We start from the raw sequence: 16,714 nt of genomic DNA, 5'->3' as shown, positions 1-16,714 counted from the left end.
TTGTGACTCGACAAATAAGCTACATGCAGACTGACCGTGCTCCACCCGCGAAAGCACAGTTTTTAAGTGCAACAAAAAAAAAACTACTGCATGGTTTTGCTAGTGATGCTTAAAGTGTTCCACCTCGCCAAGGAGCAAAATAAATCCTTGGTTTTCCGACACATTCCGGCTACTGGAATGTGCTCAACTTGGGAGTGATGTCACTACCCGAGTTAAATAGAACGCAGCCTTACTCACAGTCAGTGATGTCATCTGCTATTTAGAGTTCTTTTATTTCGTTTGCAGATCTAGCCCACTCATGCAGGTGGATTGGCAAGATAAAGATATGCAGTACTACACCTTACTTGCCCCTGCTACCATTCCTTTCTGAAATGTAAAAGCAACCGCTTAATTTCGGTCGCCTGCGCCAGCGAATTGACTTTCCACAGAATGACAACCGTGTATGTGTAACCAATTTGGCTGAGACCCTTTTTGTTTTTTTGTTTTTACTGTGCGCTCCTCACTCGATTTCCTCACAGCTCTAAAGTGGCCATCTGCCGCCATGATAGCAGGTACTGTGTAAGCCGAGGCCACCACTTTAGCTTTGTACCAGCTCCTGTATTGTCACCCACACTTCCCTGTGGCCTTCCCTGTAATCAGCTGTGTCGCCTCTTTCTTTCCTCCTTTTTATCCTCTGCGCTCTCTTTCTGCTGCTCCCTCGTGCAATGTGAGCAACCTCTGCTGTGTCTTTGTGCACTTCTTGCCTTTCTAGTCTAAAAAGCTTTAGGGTAAATTTTCCCCTCTCTAACAGGATCATTAATTTTCTGACAAATTGTGTGTTCTATCCTTTATTTCAGATTTGCTTCAGCTAAAGGAAAGGAAATTTTTGAACAGGTTGTGAGAATTTTGGGTGGACTGCATGAATAGCATTAGCACAAGCGCCAGATGTGATTGATGTACCTACCTTTGGAAATTTCTGATTAACGAGGATCTCATTTCCATTTGCCATGGATTTAATTGCAGTCCAACTGTAGCTTTCATTCTCTAAAACATTCGGTGAAGTTAAAACTGCTCAAAGGAAGTAAAACATACAAAACACCACTGTTATATTTAGAAAGGGTGAGAGGCCACAGTGGAGAATCTAGCTCTGGTAGCCCCCCTCTGGCTGGAATTACCCTTTAGCATCCGCGCTCTCTAACCTTTGCACTGCGCTCTCCTGTCTCGCAGACTATAGTGGGATCCAGCTGCAGAGCTGCTGCAGCCAGAGCAGCCTGAACAGTAATGGCAGCCTTCCAGGAGCAGGCAGCAACCGAGGGGCTCCAGAGCAGCGTGTGGCCAGCTGGTCCTCCTGCTTTGAGCGTCTCCTCCAGGATCCCGTGGGTGTGCGCTACTTCTCGGTAAGCTGGGAGAAAGAATCCTTTCGGAGGTTATCAAGAGTGTTATTAAGGGGTTTGCTGAAAGCAAACTGTGCTTTAGATTTGAGTCACTGATGTAGATCAAAGTCCTGTAACTCCAGATGTTACTTTTGGGGACTAATGAGCAAAAAAGGAAAGAATATTTTGAATACTTGAGGCATTATTTAATATTTCTGAGATTAATAGAAACAAGCTCCAACTGCAACATGGACAGACGTGTTAGCAAACACTTCCAAATTATCTCTCTGCCAGTTTATTTTAGTTCTGTACTTGTTCAACTGATGACTAATATGCATCCATTTTAGCTCAATTCTGAGCTCCACTGTCTTCAGAGGGAAATATTTACATCCAGATGTACTATTAATATTAGTATTAAAGAGTTGATATATATATATAGTGTAAAAAAAGCTGTAGTGTGATATAAATGAATTCTTTTCCGTCTGGTTAAAGTGAAGAGCCATTTACCAACACTAAACCCTGGTGAGTGAGTGAGTTTATTGTCATGTACCATTTCCTCCCACATAAAAGATGTGCTTTTGAATTTAGCCCACAACACCTTCAGAAAGCTCAACATTAAGTTCTTCCATCCCAGAACCACCTCCCTCCTCACCTTCCCTCAGCACTGATCAGAGCGGCGCTCGCCTACACCATCCTGCGCCTACACTTACACCAATCTTGTTACATTACACCCAGTAATATCTGCCCGCTCGACTGGTCTCAACAGCAGCAGAACTGGAAAGATGAGAATGTGATCACCAGTTGAGATCACATAGACAGAGGAAAAAAAACCCTCTTTTACTGTGTGTTTCCACAGGAATTTCTCAAGAAAGAATTCAGCGAGGAGAATATCTTGTTCTGGCAGGCCTGTGAATACTTCAGTCATGTCCCTGCAACAGATAAAAAGCAGGTAAGCTACAGTGTGCAGCTGCAGATCCAGTCACAGTTTTGTTTGGGGGCCCACTGTGAATTGGTGGATTATCCCCTTTAACCAAAGATACAGGTCATACTAAAAAATATGAAGTGTTTAAGACCTGAGTTTTCTTTTTTTCCATAAATCATTTGTCACACAATTAAATAAGTATTATTTATATATTCTATTTTAGCTTGACAGTCTAGCATACTTTAAAGCACACTGCTAATTTCCTATAACGTATGTGGAGCTTTTATTTTGAATGGTAAATGGCCTGTATTTGTATAGCGCTTTTACTAGTCCCTAAGGACCCCAAAGCGCTTTACACATCCAGTCATCCACCCATTCACACACTGGTGATGGCAGCTACATTGTAGCCACAGCCACCCTGGGGCGCACTGACAGAGGCGAGGCTGCCGGACACTGGCGCCACCGGGCCCTCTGACCACCACCAGTGACTCAAGATTCAGCTACTCTAGCTAATCTACGTACTTCTCTCTAAAAGGTTCAGACTAAACCCAAGCTGCTCACTTAGCTGATGTAGACTCTTAAACTGGACTTTTGAAAGGGAAACCAAAAAGAGAGGGAAGGCTCTAACATGGTGTGGTCGTATGCACTGCCTACAGACGGCTTTACAGTTGAATCTACATCATAGTTAGGTAGCCCCCCTGAGACCCTACAAAGTAACTTACGCCATGACCTGATGTGCACGTACCTGGAAATGTAACTACATAAACGCATCTACGCAACCGGCAACTATTGCACTTTTATTACTGAGATATTATCAACAATGACTTTAGTATAAGGAAGAAGTCATACCCTCATTATGAAGGTTCACAGGGGAATAAAAGCACAAGAAAAAGTGAGAACCCCGGAAAGAACAGTGTCCCAGGATTTTAATTTCTTTTTATTGTGGCTGGCGCTGCATATACAACACTTGGACATACGCACAAGGTCATTAAGAGCGTGCAAAAGTATAAATGAATGCTGCCAAAGACATAAGCCACTTACCCAGGTTACAAGAAAGGTTCTAAAAAGAGTTGTGCATACGTCTAACTGTAATAGATATCGCTTACATGTAGCTGATTACTGCACTAGGGGGCAGTGTCACAAACAGCCAGTATGTGGGCTAAGTAAATTTTTTGGTCCTTCAGCCAGCCATAGAAAAGGGCAAACTTATAACATGCGAAAAGCTGAAGTGAAACTAAGTGTTAAAAACAGTCAAAAAAAGTGCTGCGGCCACCATCTGTGCTTCTCATGCTTTATTTTGGTCTTATTTTGGATTTTTTTTGTGCTTTTTCCCATTAACTCCCCTGTTTCGGTCCACTTTTTCAACCAATCACCTTCAAGCTATGTAGAGCTGCATGGTTCTGGGTTGTTTAAGGACTGCATGCAAGCATGTTTCCATTAGATGCATACCCTTTTTGGGGGGGAAATCGCTAAACAAACCATAAAACAAGCATGATGGTGTTTGGGTCACTGTAGCATAGCATAATACACACACTCATCACATCTTGAGGGTCATTTATTTGCCTCAAATGCATCACTCAGAAAGCTGGTGCATTTGGCAGCAAAATGTTCTGTGGTTTTTCTTGAAATTCTCAACAATTCTCTCCTGCAGCTGTCCCAGAGAGCAGGGGAGATCTATAACAGCTTCCTGTCCAGCAAGGCCACCATGCCGGTCAACATCGACAGCCAAGCCCAGCTGGCCGATGACGTCCTAACCTCCCCAAGGCCTGACATGTTCAAGACCCAGCAGCTACAGGTAGCAACGAGACAGCTGTTGAGTTTATTTATTAGTGTTCCAAATGAGGCAGCGGATAAATAATGCGGTGCTCCCGCAGTAATCAAAACATTCAACAAACAGTTTGACTTTTAGTGACAGGCCCTTTGTGAGAACCTCATTTGAATTCTTCAGTTGTTTGGTATCAAGCTGAGGATCAAGCCTTTTCTAGACAGTATTAATGGAGGAGGGATTCTGCGTGCAGTAGGGGGTTCTGTTCTCATCTAGCCTTTAGTCACTTAGCACAAGCATATTGGCTTTTTTTTGGTGGCCATCTGCATTTGTTTACAAAAGGGCTCTGAGGCTTTACCAGAGAGATAAACACAAACTGGCATACACCCACAGAGAACCTAGCACATACTGTACACACAGCCCCATAGACACACAGTCAGAGATCTGTATATTTTCAGTGTGCACATGAGTATGATTAAATTTTAACCGTTAAGGCCGCTGTCAAAACACGAGCTGTAACCATATGTTAACACTAGCAGCTTTTTGTCTATCGCACATCTTCTCTTCTCTTTTTATTTAGTTATGTTTTTTTTTTGGTCCAAATTTCTCAAATCCTCACTTGCAATGTCTTACTCATCGCCCCCTCTTGCCACGTCTGCAGATCTTCAACTTGATGAAATTTGACAGCTATTCGCGTTTCCTCAAGTCCTCCCTCTACCAGGAGTGCATGCGTGCTGAGATGGACGGTCAGCCCTTGCCGGACCCCTACCAAATCCCCTGCAGCCCCGCCCCCTCAAAGCACAGTGCCAGCTCTGACCGCTCCACCTTGTCGACCCCCAAAAAGGTATAGCATTTATTAAAGACACCTCTCACGGAGTTGTGCGGTTGTTGTCCAGACTGACGGATAACGGGTCTATTTGCCTCCCAATCCACAGGACGTCAGAAAGCAGCGCTCGGGGAGGTCACTGAATGAAGACTGCAGAGACGAGAGCGCCGACAAGAAACGTGGCTTCTTCTCTTGGTCGCGCAACAGGAGCTTTGGGAAGGGTCCAAAGAAGAAGGACATCGGAGACATTAACCTCGGTAAGGGGTGAACTGACAACGGTGAATGTTTCAAACGTCCCCGACACAAACGTCTGCAGTGCTCAACTGTCCTTGAATAAGACACCAAATCAGTGCCAGCTCCAGGGCTGGAGTGAGATACATGCAGGGTAGAAGTGAAGAAACACAGCTGGAAGTCTCTCACACACTGAGAAACACACAGACGTACCACTGGTACCCTGGCAAAAACATACTTGTTGCGTCCTGACACACTGAGGAGGCCCAAGGAAGGGTTTAAAAGATAGTCTTAGTGTTTTTTATTGTTTTGTTTTTAAGTTGTTATTATGTTTTGGGTTGATTTTATTTAAGACTATGATGCAAAATGGCCATAAACTTTAATCTTTTGTGAGGTTTTAAAATCAACTACAATTCCGTTTTCTGACTTTTAGGCTTACATCAGTAATGATTACTTGTAGTTTCTTTCTCATTCTCATTCTGTTCTTACTTAATGTGACTAAATATACATTTTACACTCTCTAAATGCATTTGTCCTGAAATGAAACTCCAACTCCCACTCATATCCTTTATTTATTCTCTTTGATAAAACGCGCCTTTCTGTTTGCCAAAATCTTCCAGTGACCAACTTCGATACTGAAACACTGTTATTAGTCATATTACACGTCGGTGTTGCATATTGTAAGTGTCATGTAAAATGAGCAGTGCGCTCATGTCTCTCTGACGTGCACTAATCTGTCGTACTCTGCGCTGCTCTGTGCAGATTACTGGGGCAGTAATGGGAGGAGGGAGTCCCAGGGCTCCTTGTCATCCGGTACCAGTCTGGAGATGCCCATTTCCTGCTCCGCTGGCAAGATTGAGGTAAGACTCCTATGGACAGGTCACCATGGCAACACAGAGCTCAGTGTCTGGTGAAGCTATTATTATAGGGCCACAGCAGTTTTTTATATACTTCTCAAACCATGGAGTTTTTTTGTTTATGGGTCACATGGAAGAAAACACACACACACACACACACACACACACACACACACACACACACACACACACACACATATACATATATATATATATATATATATATATATAATATTAAAAAGTATTTATTTTTTATTTTTAATTCTTTGACCATAGTCTGATAATCGCCACTCGGTTGGAGCGTGGGAACGTGCTCCCAAACAGTGCAGCGTGCTGCTACCCAACGGCTCCTGCTCTTCTGTCAGCCTTCGGCCAGGTGCCTCCATCAGGGAAGTCCTCCAAGAACTCTGCCAGAACATTAGTGTCAATGTTGCCGCCGTTGACCTTTTCCTGGTGGGAGGAGATAAGGTGAGAAGAAACTGCTGACAAATGCTGCATACATCTGCTGCTGCTGTCCCAGTAAGCTAAGCACTGCTACAGAAACAATTTGAGCGGAGTTATTCAGCTGTGCTTACACTAAGAAAATAAAATGTAGCCTTTAGGAGTCTCTCCCAAATAGAGACTTTTGACGTTCTGTAGAACTTATCAGAAGGAAAAAGACAAAGCTTTGGTTCCAAAAACTATCTGAGAGTCATCAAAGAAAGGGTAGAAGAAACACATTATCTCACATAGAGGTCACATTCTGTTTACTGCTTACTCTGACTGATATAGGATTTTTAAGACTGATAGCAATACCAATATTCGGTTACTTGAAAAGCCAATATGTTGGCAAATATTTCTTTTTATTTTCAGATACATGAAACAGATGTATTTCCCTAAAATTTGTTATGTGCAAATATTTGTGATTCCTTACTGACATAATATGACAACGCAGTTTAAACGTTATCTTGTTACAACGATTCACAGATTACTAATTTACACTCCTTGTTTTGCTGGGATCAGCTGATTGTTGCATTTGTGGCGTTCTAAAACTGTTGCCAATACAGATGCTCCAATGTGTCCTCTGTGGACAAAGTGTGTAACCTCTTAAAATTGTCTTTCATTGGCCTTTAGAAATACTGATACCGATAGATCAGAAAATGATCAGCCTTCTGAGAAGCTCATCTATGCCAAAACCCAGTTTTCAAAAATCTAATTTTAAGATAAAGGATTGCTTGTGTCATGCTTAATAATATGAAGCAGGTGTGCTTCCAGGAACCCCCCAAAGAAGTATTAGCCCTATTGATATATCTATCAGGCACTGGATAGTACAGGGAGGTGTGTCTCTCTAATATAAGCTGGGGCACCCATAATTATTCAGTAAAAGCTGATGAAGTTTGAAACAGTGAACATGATAATCATTACTTTGAATGAGGAGAGTGTCAAGCTGACATTTTTCACAATTACAAAAACAAAACAAAACAAAAATGCACATAATTACTAGAGATGGACCGATCCGATATTACGTATCGGTATCGGTCCGATACTAACCTAAATTACTGGATTGGATATCAGAGAGAAATTAAAAAATGTAATCGATCCATTAAATATCAAAAAAGCACCTCACAAAACTTGTGACATGGCGTAACTCGGCTCATAACCGTAGCACGTCGGAGCAGTGTGCGTCACGTGATAGAGCGGCTGTGTGTATTTGTAGCCTCGCTAGCAATCCGGCATTTCATCTCCGAGGAAGTGATTCCAGAGAGAAGTAAAGCAAGTGTGTAAGTTCGTCTCTGAATGTTTGTAAAGCATTCCAGCGTTAAGCTTAACAACTGATATATATGGAGCGACTGCCTCTTCTCTCTCCCTCCTTCTCCTGCTGCTACTTCAATCATGAAACTGATCAATGATCAGCTGATCGGCTTTTCTGTCGTGAGTCCGTCTCTCTTCTTGTTTTTGGCCCACTTCGCGCCAGAAAGAGGAAACCAGAGGCTGAACAACAGCAGCATGTTTAATCTGTTGTTAGAATTTATTTAATATTACTTTGTACACCAGGATCCTTTTCTAGGTAGCTGACGGCTGGTAACTGTGCAGGGGCGGATCTAGCAAAGTTTAGCCAGGGGGGCCGATAGGGCATGAACAGGGAAAAGGGGGCACAAAGACATACTTTTCCTTCTTATTCTCATTTAAAATGTCTAGCTTTTAATAAATAATTATCTGACTCTTACACCCAAAGTTTTAAACTGATGTAAAAAGTATAGAAGTCCATTACTGTATATAGTAACTGTTAAGTCTAATATACCCTAGTAAGCTATAGTACTTTTTCCTTTGGGAAGATACCATCTGTGCAGTCTGCAGTTCTGTTGAAGAAAGATGTTAAATCAATTTAATCTTGAAAAATAATTGATATCTGTGCATTTTTTTTCCACATTGCATCAAATTAAAGTTAATTACGTCGATTAAGCATCATGAGGTTGTGGGGGAGTTTGCAACCTTATTGGTTAGGTTGCTTACTCTTTAAAATACCAGAATAGGGAGGATGGAGTAGGTTTAAGTTCATTAGATTGATCAGTATTGCTGAACTATGAAATATTTTGGGTGCAGTGTACTTTTTACATACAGGTATAACAGAATAGCTTTAGTGTTTGTTTGTTTTTAAACTTGAGTATGAACTTATACAAAATGCAGCAAGATAAAAAAAACAGTTTTATTGATTAAAAAACACTATATCGGATTCATATCGGTATCGGCAGATATCCAAATTTATGATTTCGGTATCGGACATAAAAAAGTGGTATCGTGCCATCTCTAATAATTACCTTGAAAAAAGAACTTCAGCAGGCCGGGGTGTGTCTTGTGACTTTATAATTTTTATGTCATCTTGACAAAATTAGTGTACACAGTTTAAAGATGATGGATGTATAAATACCACATACTGCATGAATGTATGCACATTTTATGTGTTTTTATTTGATGTAGGTTTGGGAGAGAGCAGGGGTGGAAGGTGAGGGGGGGGGAGTGTTTTTACTACTGCTGCATATTACTGTGAAAACAAATCTTTGTATGCTGCTGCAAAAACAACAAAAATATTGTTTAAAAAAAGATGATGGATGTGCCGCAATCTTGGCCGTGTGACCTCGTAAAAAGATGACGGAGAGAGAAAGAAGCAGAAGATTTTTCACTAGGCCGTTAATTCTAACAGCAGCTCGTTAGAGGTGCATGAAAAGTCACTGATTCTAATAACGGCGAGAATGAGGTGAAGTGAAGTGTGATGATCAGGGCTCAGTGTGAAACAGAAGCCTCGTACTCGAGCTAAGATGGCAGATATTTTTCATATTTCCAAATCCAGACACTTAAATATTTGGGTACAGCACACCTGAGGAGTCCTTGTTAGCAAATATAAGTTGTGAAGTGAATCAAAAAGAGAATTACAGACAATTTGTTTTTTTCATTGCTGTTTGTAGCGCTCAATGCTGTGTTTGATCCTGGCTCTTTGTGTGCTGCTAATGTGCAGTTTTATGCTTTTTTCCCCTCTTAGCCTTTAGTGTTGGACCAAGACTGTATGACACTAAGCTCCAGAGACCTGAGACTGGAGAAGCGCACATTGTTTAGGTATGAACAACCGATCAGTGTTCCCTTGAGTCTGTTAATCGCCTTCAGTTTCTCATTTTGCGTTTCTGCTTTCATTGCTGTCACATTTACTTTGATGCTCTCGGCTCACTGGTAGGTTGGATCTGGTGCCCATTAACCGCTCCGTGGGGCTGAAAGCCAAGCCAACCAAGCCAGTCACTGAGGTCCTGCGGCCCGTGGTGGCCAAATATGGTCTCCACCTCGCTGATCTTGTTGCCAAAATAGTAAGTTGTCCCCAGTGCCTTAATCCTTTTGAAGCTCCCGTGTGTCCAGACAGCAGCCTGTGTAGTGTGTGACTGTGCCACAGGGTGGAGTATCATGGTTAGGGGGGTAAAACGACCGCATCCTTTTCCATCTCTACACAGTGGTTAGCACTCTGACTCAGCCCAGCCTGCTAAGACGAAACACCGGGGCTATAATTAAGAATGACGACACTCCTCAAACATGCCGACTCTCTACTCCTCCCCCTAAACCCCTGTCAGATTTATTTTAGTCCTGTGGGTTTCCAGGCATTATAACTGTATTATACAGTAGACCAGAGCTGAAAGGTGGTTTATAAACTAAGCAAAGGAACACGCGCGGCAGCAGTATTTAGATTTCCGCACAACAGGTGAGGATACTAACATGTTGACCTTCAAATTTTGTTTTATAATAGAGCGGCGAGACTGAGCCTCTGGATCTGGGTGCCCCCATATCGAGTCTGGACGGCCTGCGAGTTGTGCTGGAGCGAGCAGATCCCTGTTCAGTCAAAGGTAGAATGGAACAAAAAAACAAAAACAAAACTGGTTTGTCCTTTCTCATCAAGGTACCAGAAAAATGTAAATCACGCCCACCTCTGTCATCCTGCTGATTAACGTGTACGAGTTTTTGCAAGACGTCTCTCTCATTACGCCTCAAGCACCCTCTCCTCCCCTCTCTGTCTCACGCTCTTCCTCATCAGTTTCTCACCCCAATGACTTTTTCATGTACACATCTCTCTGTTTCTCTCTCTCTCTCTCTCTCAAATAGACAAATCCAAGTCTTCCTCCTTAAAAAGTCACCCAACCCGGAGTTTTTCTGCGACAGTGAGTACTCGTCACATCTTTATTCTCACACAATGATAAAAAGAGAGGTGTTTTTGTCTTTTTCTGCTGCTGCTTCTGCAACATCATTTAATAACATTATTAACACTGAGCCAATGCTAAGCTATCAGTTGGTGTTTACTTCCTTTTTTTATATTATTATTATTACTGTTATTTTGGGGTCTTCCTCTTCCTAACACTGCCTATGGCTGACTCACTCGCTCCTGTTTTCTCCGCTCGAGTTATTGCACCATATGAAGGCAGATCCTGCTTAGTCTGGATTCTATCAGGGTCCTTAAAGACACACACCCGACAGATGGACCAAGCTCATCTTTACCTGAAGGTCTCATTAAATCTGGACAAACTGCTCAGTAGGGTGCTTAGCAGCTCGTGCTTAGCTTCGCCCCATCCCACCCCACCCCTTACGACCTCCCCGCACACCACATCGTCCCTCCATCCCCTTAATAGAGTGCCTTGTTATTGTTGAATCTGCAGGGAGATGAGAGGTCAGCACCAAAGGACTTTTCTGTGAGGCCAAGTGGACCAGACTCAGCACTCCCAAGGGATAAGAGAAAACAGAAAAAGATTAATATAGATGAAGCTGAAGGTAAATCCCCCTTTTTCTCCTTATTTGTCTTTCTTTCTTTTCTTTTTTTCAACTTGTGGTGGAATTCTTAGCTTTGCTTTGCCTTTAGGACTAACTCGTGTCTTTGTTAGTTCCATGAGGGTTCTTTTCTCTTAAGAGGAGCGAGGCCGCTCTGCTGCACGTCACACTAATCCTATTCTTCCGTGTGTTTGGAAACTTTCAAGTGAGGAAATGTGTTTGAACTGTGTTTTCCAGAATTCTTTGAGCTGCTGAGCCGGGCGCAGAGCACCCGAGCCAACGACCAGCGTGGTCTCCTGAACAAAGACGACCTAGTGCTTCCCGACTTCCTGCGACTGACTCCGCCCACTTCCTCTGTCTCCATGTCCTCTGACCTGGCCTGCTCCACCCCCAACTCCCTGAAGCCGATTCGAGAGAATGGCATTCCCTCCCGGAGCCCCCTCACTTCCAGCCTACGCTCGGAGAGCCTCGACTCCTCTCTTAGCTCCAGTGCGAACGGACACTCCAGGCGGTGCCTCATGCCGCCTCCACGCCACCCAACCTTCGGCACTCACATGTCCCCCATCCTCCGGCCCTCAGACACCCGTCCAACCCTCCGCACCGTGGAGGAGGACGCCAACACCGACCTGACTCTCATCGGTGAAGGCGACATCAGCAGCCCCACCCTGCTGCCTCCTTCACCATCCCCTGTGTCGTCCTTCGATAGCAGCCTGCCTGCAGCCAACTTCACCCCGCCACCGCCCTGCTCCCAGGCTAAAGACACGGGTGAAGAGGGAAAGTCCAGTTCAGGTATTTCTGCAGTGTAACAACCTAACACTCGGTGTGTTTGCGTGTGTGCTTGTGCGTGTGTGTGTTGTACATGCATGTGTGTGGTCAGGAACAGGACCACTTTGACAATAAAACTCCCTCTACACTGACTCTGATGCACTTTAATGACAAATTGATATCGACTCTTTCTCAGTTTGCCTGATTCGTCTTTATCAAGCTCAGCAAAGCATGTGTGTGATTGTTCATGATGATTACACTACTCAAGATTGATCTGTAAATAACGACCTGTGTATTTTGTTCCGTGAGTAACGTTTACTTGTACATCACCTCCCTCGCCACAAATTGTTGAACATGTGACTGACATTAGCGGATTTCCAGTGATATATTTTGTCCTTTTGGGTGCATGCAAAATGTGACTGATTGCAGATCTGTTGAATATCAATGAAATATACACAATGCGTAGAGATTAACGATCAATATTTGACAGTTATGTGGACGCTAGATGTTGTACCGAAGGTTAGAAATCAGAGGAGAAAAAAAAAAGATCAGCTTTCATGTACAAAAAAAAGAAAATTGAGCCAGACTGCTGCACAGTATTGGACCTGCAAATACCTAACAGTCGGTACATATAAATGCTGTATCCCTATCCATTCCACCTCCTCTAGTTAAGAGCAATTCAACAATGTCCGTGTCAAAAAGCTAGATTTTTTTTTCTTTCTCTTTTTACGCAATGCTACAAATCCGGTGAGCCATTAAACAGCTCATGCTGTAGCAGTTTGAGTAACGGTGAAAAATTATTAGTCATTGGAGGACAAGTGCTCCTTGGCGTTCGTGACATTGTTGAAGTGCCTGTCATTCTTTACCAGGCTCATTCGCTCTCTAGGTGCCTGTTTGTAGATAATCACTGCCAATAATCTCTGTACCTGTGATTGAATAGATCTAATAAATGTTAGAATTGGAAATCACTCTCGTCTGTCTTTTTACACGTTTGTGACATCAGTCCCCCCCCCCACTCCTCCCCTCTCTCCCCGCCACCCGCCGCTTGTCCTCTCCACCTCCACATGCCTCCTCCTGTTCTCTCTTAGCTTTTTTTTGTTTAATTTGTTTTTTCTTTTTCTGTTTTTTGTTGTTGTTCTTGTCTTGTGGCTTCCTCCTCTCATCAGCTCCCACTCCTCCGTGTCCTTCCTCGTGCGCGCTCACACAGTGTCACTGCTCGCTGGGTGTCTTTATTTTTTTTACTCCTAGGATCTCTCGGTGTGGTGTGTGTTTATTCGGTGTCGTTGCTCAGCCGACCTGCTTCTTGTTGTTGCTGTTGTTGATGATATAACACATATTACTTTTATTTCTTTAAATTGGGCCACTGCTGATCGTGTGTGTGTGTGTGTTTCGCATTGGGTTTGCAAAGCTTTGCCTCGGCATTGGTTCATCGTGCTCTGAGTGCATGGCCATCTCCCGCCTTTATGTGTTTTTTTTCCCCCGCTCCTCCGTGCATATGTGTGTGTTGTCTGTGATGCTATGTGAAGTGAAGTAGTGATTTGATCTGTGACAGTGTTGCTTTGATATCCTACATGTGATGATCGCGGCTTTGAGTTGAAGCCTTTCCTGACACGCTGTGAAGTCGTCAGAAAAGAAGATAACCACACTCCTGTGTTCCAGCTACAGAGCAGCTCTGGCTGCTCTTTTTGATGCACCTCAAAGCACTTTTTTTTAAAGGGGCACAAACATGACCTTATTGCCTTGTCTTCATATCTACGCTTTTAATGCAAAGCAGGGCTTACACACACAAGATGAGGAGGATAAATCGAAGCTTTTTCAGCTTTCATACAGCCTCATTCCTCTTTTCTGGTTGCTAAGCACATCAGGCTGATTCTTCCCACCACCGGGCGCCATGGTAACCTTATCCACGAGTTGTCTGAGCTACAGATAGAAACTGTCACTACTGGTTTTCATCTATCTCCCTGCCTCTTTCTCTCCGTTTCTCTTTTCTCTCGCTTGCTAGAACGGGAGCAGAGCAGTGATTCGGTACGGCCACGCTTTTAGCGCAGTTTGCCACCTTGGTATCACCGAGGCTGTGCTGGGATCTGTACAGCGCACAGCGAGCTAAAACGCCTCCACTTTCTCACTTTTTAGATTTTATGAAGTTGTTACATTTGAGTTTGGGTGGAAAGTTAAGCTCGCTGGCTTTCTTTATAAGTTTAAGACAAAGTAAACCACCCACAGAGTACAGTTGCATCTTTAATTCCAACTGCAGCGAAGCCAATGTTGTGCAGTAGCAGCGTTCCTTTTCTTTTATCTGTCATCCTGCTGACTTCAGGCACTGCAGAGATGTCTCCTCGCTTTCTGTATTACTGTTAGACTGACGCCCTCTGCTGTTCTGAGAGAATAAGAATACAGTAATTGCTGCTTTGGTAGCTCGACATGGATCTCATTTTAATGTCATGCAGAAAGTCAAAGACATCCTTTCTACAGCAGCAGAAGTGCATCACGCGGTACCATTTTTCACATTTCCTCTAATTCTACTGGAAAGTCACCAGTGTGCACACATGACAGTTACACAAATATCTTGAACTGCATATAGTTTGAATCCAAAAGAAGGCTAAAGTTCTTCAGTGATCTGAAGCTTTTAGTACCTTTAATGGGCACATCAGTCTAAATTAAAGCCCTAATTAAACTATAAAAAACAAAACCAGAATGGAGAACCAGGGCTGAACTTGATGCTCCCTCTTACTCCACGGCTCTGTGGGGAATAGAATGCCCACTAGGGGGCGACATTACACAGTGTATCTCTACGCAGCACTGATTCAGACTCAATTTAAAGTGTGTTTAGTTAAGTCAACAATAATGCTGCCCTCTTCATAAACAAGAACAGGTGGCCATCTTTGTCTGAATACTAAGCAATAAATTACAGAAGTGAATAATTCAGCAAGTTCACGACAAGAGCTTGTTTGTCCTGAGTTTTCTTTTTCTTCTTATACACTCATGCTGAGGGAAGATTAAAGGATTCCTTGGGGTAGTTGAGACTCTATCTCAGGGCATTACAAAGTGCTTTGTAATGACTCGATTTCAGCTGCCTGCACCTGAGGCACCATGCCACTGAGCTGTCCTTCAAGCCCGCTTCACCCGTTTCTTCCTCTTCTGTCCTCGAAGCCGACAGCTGCTGATCCCCGGGCCTGCCTTAGTATCCATCTGGCGGTCAGAGGAGAGCTTGATGTGGATCTTTTGCAGGGAGACTAAGTGAGGACCGGAGCTGGTTCCGTTCCATTCTGGCTGCTCGAGCTCAGCGCCCTGCTGCCGCCATGGCTGCTGAAAGGAGTTGCCACAGGAGGAATGGCCATGTTAAACAGTTGTGCCTCATTATCACATGGTGCAGAGCAATCAGCAAGCACACTACTGAATACATGCATGAGAAGCGTGTATGTGTAAATGGTAGAAGTGCACACACCAGGTCCAGAAATTACATTTGAGTAATGGCTGCATGAGTTTGATCTCCCATGACTAAGCAAAATAAAACTTATGTTATAAGCAAAAACCATATTTAAACCCTATCTTGTAGGTTTATTGTGAGTAGTATTAAAAGGTTTAACATATCAGTACAAAGCCAGGTGGCTCAGTCAGTGGTCTTTAACAAACTGTGATATTAACAACCTCACTGTGGGGGCTGAGAACAGAGAAGCCTTTCCCAAATTTTCTAGTTTGTGACTAGAGCTAAAACAAACTGCGACTTCATTATTCTTTTGACATAAATTAATTTTTATAGCTGATTAATTGTTCCAGCCAGGCTAAAGTTTGTCTGTAGGTGTGAGGGTTTGCTGTGTTCCTCTTCTGTGATTGTGGACTGAATTACCCCCAAATTATTTTGTACCAACAGAATAAGACTTTAATTAAAGGTAGGGTTCGTGAAAACCTATGTCTTCACTATTTTCTCTCACATTCTATAGATTGCGTAAAATAGCCATTAACTATTATTTAATAATTGGCCTGAACATAATCCACTTGTATTGCCCTATTAGCAAGCAAAGCAAAATTCAAGTAACACTAGAAATGCTTTGTAAGCAAAATGAGGTAAAACCAGCAAACGCGAGTGCTGGAAACTATTACACAACCGGAAAAGTACTTGTAGGTTTTCTCCCCCACCCCCCAAGTATGATTGTTCAAGCTGTTGCAGGATAGTTGGGTTTGCTGAGGGTCTATGAGGTCAGCTGTTGGAGCTCACTGACAGTGTTTACATATATATCGGACAGCAACGTATAACAGCCAGTCGAGTTCAGAGCATCTGTGTGTTGAAGTGTAGTGCTTATGTCCGTGTGTTTACAGTCTCTGGAGGCCACATGGTTCACATGAGATGTGGAAAGTTTATCACCCGTAGTTGTAACACCAGCATCAAAAAGAAACGCTGGCTTTGTGGCTTCTTGAGTGCGCTTGCATTAGCGAAGAGAGGGGAAGTTTGAGCATGTTTTATTTATTATCCTGTAGGGGACTCGCGATGAAGTCATGCATCTCTGGGGTTAAAGGAAATAAAGACAGTAATGTTCAGATGTATCGCATCAGATTTTATTGCACTGAATTACTGTACAGTACATACATTACAATGTACCTTACAATACTGTACATATTTAATCCTGTCAGTTTTTAGTCCGATCTTTCTGACGAACCAGCTATAAAGTTGAGCAAGTTTAAGCAGAAGTGGTTATGTCATCAAGTCTATCATGACAACAGCTG

General features: G+C 43.1%; 1 protein-coding gene across 3 annotated transcripts in view; it reads left to right on the top strand.

Annotated features, from left to right (window-relative positions):
* The window catches only part of LOC102783667 (regulator of G protein signaling 12), a 44,963-nt gene that overhangs the window by 25,639 nt on the left and 2,610 nt on the right, over positions 1 to 16,714 (top strand). For all 3 annotated transcript variants that reach the window (XM_087837196.1, XM_006807724.3, XM_006807725.3), the window contains exons 5-17: positions 1,207 to 1,376; positions 2,209 to 2,301; positions 3,926 to 4,069; positions 4,701 to 4,883; positions 4,975 to 5,122; positions 5,859 to 5,956; positions 6,230 to 6,421; positions 9,471 to 9,544; positions 9,660 to 9,786; positions 10,218 to 10,314; positions 10,571 to 10,626; positions 11,119 to 11,230; positions 11,465 to 12,016. In XM_087837196.1, the coding sequence (XP_087693322.1) occupies positions 1,207 to 1,376; positions 2,209 to 2,301; positions 3,926 to 4,069; positions 4,701 to 4,883; positions 4,975 to 5,122; positions 5,859 to 5,956; positions 6,230 to 6,421; positions 9,471 to 9,544; positions 9,660 to 9,786; positions 10,218 to 10,314; positions 10,571 to 10,626; positions 11,119 to 11,230; positions 11,465 to 12,016 (2,046 nt within the window). The remainder of the gene's footprint in view (positions 1 to 1,206; positions 1,377 to 2,208; positions 2,302 to 3,925; positions 4,070 to 4,700; positions 4,884 to 4,974; positions 5,123 to 5,858; positions 5,957 to 6,229; positions 6,422 to 9,470; positions 9,545 to 9,659; positions 9,787 to 10,217; positions 10,315 to 10,570; positions 10,627 to 11,118; positions 11,231 to 11,464; positions 12,017 to 16,714) is intronic.

This window comes from Neolamprologus brichardi, chromosome 3 (genome assembly GCF_056152115.1).
Source record: "Neolamprologus brichardi isolate AB-2024 chromosome 3, ASM5615211v1, whole genome shotgun sequence".
NCBI lineage: Eukaryota > Metazoa > Chordata > Actinopteri > Cichliformes > Cichlidae > Neolamprologus > Neolamprologus brichardi.
This window is presented reverse-complemented; position numbering and strand designations above follow the sequence as displayed.